Consider the following 6365-nt stretch of genomic DNA (forward strand, 5'->3'; position numbering starts at 1 on the left):
TGTGTGTGTGTGTGTGTGTGTGTGTGTGTGTGTGTGTGTGTGTGTGTGTGTGTGTGTGTGCGTGTGCGTGCGTGCGTGCGTGCGTGCGTGAAAAAAATAATATATTCCATTAAAACCGAGAAAGAAGCTAATGTAATAGCGCAGAAAAGCGCTGGCTATTCACAAATAGCAGATATACAAGCTCTTGAAAGTTAGAGAACTACTGATTTAGAAGTCATTTGTAGATTCGCCCTCAGGTCTTAATGGGATATATAGCCTACCTATATATATATATATTATATATATATATATATATATATATATATATATACATATGTGTGTGTGTGTGTGTGTGTGTGTGTGTGTGTGTGTGTGTGTGTGTGTGTATGTGTGTGTGTGTGTGCGTGTGCGCGTGTGCGTGTGTGTGTGTGTGTGTGTGTGCGTCGGCGTGCACGAGCGGGTGTAACATGTGCGTTAAAACGTGTGTGCTAGAGGGTGTGACTGGACAACCTGCTGTGTGTGTTCTAACGGGTCGTTGCTAAACGCGAGGACCGCGTCTCTCTGTGGTCACACGTCCGTCTGAACGGCCTTAGTGTTACTATTCCTTCGGCTGATGATGTCCGTCCCGTTGCCTTTACTGGGGCTCTTGTCCAGCCCGCACAGGGACTCCGTCACCCCCTCCTCCATCTCCATGTACTCCCCCTTGTCGCCCAGCGACGACCCCGACGGCGACCCCTTGAACTTCCGCAGGAAGTTGGGGAAGTAGGGGCACACGCCCGGCGGCAGGCTCTCCACGGCCGCCGGTGTCGCCGGCTCGTTGTCTGTCTCGCGGTGGTAGAAGTAGTTGAAGTTGGACACGATGACGGGCACGGGCAGCGCGATGGTCAGCACGCCGGCGATGGCGCACAGCGAGCCCACGATCTTGCCGCCGACGGTGATGGGCTTCATGTCGCCGTAGCCCACCGTGGTCATGGTGACCACGGCCCACCAGAAGGCGTCCGGGATGCTGGTGAACTGGGACGTGGGCTCGTCGGCCTCGGCGAAGTAGACGGCGCTGGAGAACAGGATGACGCCGATCACCAGGAAGAAGATGAGCAGCGCCAGCTCACGCATGGAAGCGCGCAGCGTGTGGCCCAGGATCTGCAGACCTGTGTGGGAAGTCATGCAAGGAGGTTCAATGCACAGATTATTATTATTATTATTATTATTGCCCTTATTATTATTGCCCTTATTATTATTACCCTTATTTTTATTATTGTTATAATTATAATTATTATTATTTAATATTATATTGTTTAGAGACTGATGCTATGTTCATTGTTTACCTGCTATCTTAGATTACTGAAGCACTACAATGTACCTACTGAGCTCAGCTCACTAGTCATTCTTCATGCTGAGCTGTCAAAGTTCAGTGTGAAAATTCTCCCCACCTCCCCGGCCTCCTCCCTGTAGTTCTTAGTCCAGGGGTTATGGGATATTATTTGATTGTTTGCGATTGTGTCGATTCTTGTGTTGATGTGTTATTACTGTGTATTTTGCTCATGGAATTATTGTATCTTTGGCTCTGCTCTGGGGGGGTCTTGATATCAGAGCTGTGTCTCGGTTCACAGATAATCTGAGATATCAAATGTGATATCAGAGCTGTGTCTCGGTGCACAGATAATCGGAGATATCAAATGTGATATCAGAGCTGTGTACACAGTTTATCAGATTATCACATGAGCAGAGCCACACCGCCATACTAACATGCAATAGCTTTGCAATAAATGGTTTATGGTCAATCTGAGCTGAAGTGTCTCAATAAATGATTTGCTGCATTCCACGGGTCTGAAATGTCACTTCGCAAGTCAACATTTCAGACCCGCGGAACGCAGCAAATCAGGCTGGAACCCAGGCTAGCATTAAGGCCCTATAACTCAGAAGTATACTAATGAACCAAATGGAAAGGTCTCTGAGTTACACACATGCAATTTGGTTTCATTTGTACACTGAGTTATAGACCTGCAAGTGTCCATTTGGTTCAATTTGTACATTCTCTGAGTTACAGAACTGCAAGGGTCCATTTGGTTCAATGTGTACAATCTCTGAGTTACAGAACTGCTGCTCTGCGAGTACAAAGCCATTGATGGTCACATTATTATTGCGTCATCAATATCTGTGAAAATAATCAGGATTATTTTGAGACCGACTCGATACCGAAATGGCATTTTTGTGGCTGATTATATCGTGCATCCCTAATTAATACTATCATTATCATTATGATCATTGCAAGAACAAAGGCTTCTATGCCAGTGTGCATTTGACATTCCAGGAAGAGAAAGGCTGTAGTTTCCATTAGCTTGGAATCCTCATCGATGATGTCATAGGTAGGCATGTTTCTCAACTGTCCACAGTGCACCAATGAGACGCAGAGTGATCATATGGAAATTGTGCCATGGTACACGCTGGGCAAGACCTACGCTGTAGAGAGTGTATCTACGCTGTAGAGAGTGTATCGGACTATCGGTGGAAGTAGCAGGATTTTGGTGGAACCAAAGAGATTCTATATAAAGAGGCGGAACTCCCATTAAGTCCCATAGTAACAACCAATGCCCAGTGCCTCCTCAATATTGGAGTGATTACGTAACTTCCGGTTACTTTACAAATATATTAAATAGTCATGCTGTACAAAACAAAAACTTGTTTTTATCATATTCTACTCTCATATATTTATTTACCCATTTATTTATCATATTTATGAATGGATCAAAGCTGAAATTAGTAACATATTAATTCAGAAAGTCAGGGTGCATGTGTGCTCATGCATGTATGCATGTGCATGCACGACCGTGCGTGTTTGAGGTGTTCCATAGACAAAGCGTTGCTGCCATATTGGAGTGATGGCGGCAGCGCTACTGCTCCGCCATCTAGTGGTGATTCCAAGTATTTAAGGAGTTTCACGTCTCTTTGGCGGAAGTACCGCTCAAGGAAATTATGTTGATGCTTTACAAATCTGTTTACATTCCCCGTGAATTAAGTGTTGTGATTGAGTCGAAAACTATCGTATCCGGAGGAAATACATCTGACGGATGTTCTGGCCCGACACTTCCGCCAATACACTTTCTGCCTTAAGTTGGCTTTTCTCTTCGCAGATGAGTAAGGCTGGGAACGAGGCTAGCCATCGTTTAATTTACATTAGTAAGGACCAATAATTATTGGTAGGCATGTTTCTGAACTGTCCACAGCCTAGACGGAAATTGGGCCATAATGAACCAAATGAGCATTTGTGCCTGTCGTAGACATGCGCAGAGCAAGTTCAGTCAGGGAACCTCAGTGCAGTTGCTTCCGGCCGTTAATTGGGCCGCCTCAGCATCACGCTCTCATTCACATGATTCACTCAGCCAATCACACACTCACTCCATCTTCATACCGGCTACTTTAACTTTTGCATTTCTCCTCCTGCTTCCTTTCTTGCTGCTGCTGTATCAGCGTGCTGCTGTATACAAACCTGCTGCTCACCCACCTCCACCCCAGCTACCACCTGACGTTTTGGATCTACTGTTTAGGTATGGGGGATTCAGAGTCACTATGGTCGGGACTGATGCGCTTGATCTGACTACCTAAAAAGCAGATCCAATACATCGCCAAACCATAATAAATATATTGCTCATCTTATATTCAATAAATATATATTCCATCCATTCTTGAGTTGTCCTGACTGAATAACCATAAGTTTGAAAATGGGTGAAGTGCTCTCCTAAAATGTAGCAATGTTCTGTTTACCCCATTTAGACCTGTTGTAAGCTATACTTTGTTATACCTTTCAACCCAGGAGCAACCTCTGTGTCTCTTTAGTTACTATACAGTACATGTAACTTTTTGTCTTTATTTATTTATTTTAAATAACAATTTGACAGAATCGGCCTCAGGTCTAAATGGGTTAAATTAATTACGTTTTGTTTTTGTGTTCAATGCCTCTGAGATGTAATGTAGTAGAGGTAGGCTATCAAAAAATGCTCAAGTAGTCCTAAAAAGTAAAGGTTTCTCGAAATTGTTCTTTTTTTTTTAATCTTTTTTTATCCCACGATTTTGTAACCCATTTTTCACCCCTGTGTCAATTATCTAATGTGATCCTGGGCTCTACACACCCTCCCCCAACCTATAGTCCCCATATATGGGCGACAAGGGGAGAGCAACGGACTTGAACTCATGCTTCCTTCATGCCTGAGTGTCCAAGTTGCTCCTTTACACCTGACAGGGGGGACTTTCCCTGGTTGGACGTAGAGCGCGTGGAAGGAATACGTTATTCCAACCAGTTCTTATAGGTGCAGAAACTTGAGTAGGTCAAACTTGAGTAGGTTTCCACCACTGACCTTTGGAGTGCCTGGACAGCTTGAAGATGCGGAACACTCGGACCAGGCGGATAATTCTCAGGATGGCGAAGCTCATGGCGTGCTGTCCGTTGCTGTCCCCCTGGTGCTGTGCCAGGTCCGTGCCCAGCGTGATGAAGTAAGGCAAAATGGACACAATGTCAATGCTGTTCATGATGTTCTTAAAGAAGTCTGTCTTGCTCGGACAGGCGAAGAACCGCACAATGATCTCGAAGGAGAACCAGATGATGCACACTGTCTCCACGATGAAGAAGGGGTCGTTGAACGGCGTGAAGCCGTGGTCCGGCTCCAGGGACGAGTTGCCCGACTTCGGCTGCAGGTACTCCTTCTCGTCCCTGAACTCCGGCAGCGTCTCCAGACAGAAAATGACTATGATAGATAAGACATATACATTTATTACATTGCTTGCTTGAATGCTTGATTCTGATTGGTCAGTCGCCGTGTGTTATTTCTTGATAACAGACCGCCTAATCCAACCCTCGGAGCACCTGCCGTGCCCCGCTTGATTTACTGCTGATTCCAACATGACAGCCATGTTAACATGCACACACACATTACACAATGTAATTTACAGCTAAACATTGCTCTCAAAAATGTTTTTGAAAACATTTGAGCGAGAAATAGACAAATAAACATTTGAGCCAGACCGCACCAATGCAACTAGTGTTTTGCCACACCAATGCAAATCATTGCAATGCCAACTGCCATTGGGGATAATGGTTGCAAGAAGTTGCAATGAGTTGCATTATTATTATTTTACATATTAAATCTGCTAAAGAGAAATAGCTTTCCTAAACATAATTCTAGTCTTTCATAATCATCTAACCAAAACACAATTTATGACATTTTACCACAAAGTAAATGTCTTAATTCCTCAACGTGTCACTCTTCAGCTCTCTTCCCCATTTACGCTATACTGTCCTATCAATAACCAAGGCATACAGTAGGCTACAGAAACAAATCTTTAAAAATAAATGTTTAAGAAGTATACCCAGTGAAATGGCCGAACTACAAGCTCCGATGCAACGTGTAACTCGTGAGCTTGCAGATCTGCTATTTTCACTATAGTTTGGGTCCTTGTGGGTGTGTGTGTGCAGGGGGGGGTCAAATTTCATATTTTTCTCTTTGCAGCTTAAACGTGTGGGATCCTAATCCTATAGGATCATGTCAAACATAGCTGTAAAGTAACAAAGTACATGTACTCAAGTACTGTAGGCCTACATAAGTACAATTTTGAGGTATTTTACTTTACTTCAAATTCTTTAGGCTATACTCCACTATATCTCAGAGGCAAATATTGTACTTTTACTTCACTACATTTATTTGTTTTCAGAACTTTAGTGAGGCAGCCTAACAAAAGTATTTGTATTTGTAAGTATTTGTATTTGTATTAGGCCTATTACAAAACATCAATTTAACACTTGGCTTCAGCCCTAGGCCTATACATTTTGGCCATTTGATCTACAATGCGTGTAATTGTGTGAGCTTGTATAGATCTGCTATTTTCAAAGGATTTTTAATACATGTTATACATTTGAAAAAATTGTGAAATGGGATGTTCTGCTCTATCATTGGTATTTAAGAAGCCGTGTTGATGCCAATACTTTTGTAGCATAGCCTCTTTTACTCAAGTAAATTTAGAGTTTCGGACTTTTCACTTAAACAGAGTGTTTCATTGCAGTATTGCTACTTTTTCCACCACTGAACACATATAGGCTAGCCTATACCTACCTATGGAGATGACTATGACCAGCACGGACACCACGGCAATTCCCCGCGCCGGGCTGGAGCTCTCCGGGTACTCGAACAGCAGCCAGATCTGCCGCTTGAACTCGTCGCGGGGCAGCGGCTTCTCCTCCTCCTTCACGAAGCCCTCGTCCTCGCGGAACTTCAGCATGACGTCGTCGCCCAGCTCGTAGAACTTGACCTCCTCGCTGAAGACGTCGAAGGGCACGCTTGTGGGTCGCTTGAGGCGCCCGCCGCTCTGGTAGAAGTAGAGGATGGCGTCGAAGCTCG

At 44.2% G+C, this 6365-nt stretch overlaps 1 protein-coding gene across 1 annotated transcript in view; it reads right to left on the reverse strand.

The window, feature by feature from the left end:
• Window positions 1-384: 384 nt before the first annotated feature.
• The window catches only part of LOC310854569 (potassium voltage-gated channel subfamily A member 1-like), a gene marked incomplete at its 5' end in the record, with an annotated part of 16712 nt that continues 10731 nt past the window's right edge, over window positions 385-6365 (reverse strand). The window contains 3 exons of the mRNA XM_083759246.1: window positions 385-1127; window positions 4332-4718; window positions 6081-6361. Coding sequence (XP_083615372.1) covers window positions 547-1127; window positions 4332-4718; window positions 6081-6361 — 1249 coding nt within the window. The 3' untranslated portion in view covers window positions 385-546. The remainder of the gene's footprint in view (window positions 1128-4331; window positions 4719-6080; window positions 6362-6365) is intronic.

The sequence above is a fragment of the Protomyctophum parallelum genome, assembly GCF_964188405.1.
Source record: "Protomyctophum parallelum genome assembly, chromosome: 2".
Lineage (NCBI taxonomy): Eukaryota > Metazoa > Chordata > Actinopteri > Myctophiformes > Myctophidae > Protomyctophum > Protomyctophum parallelum.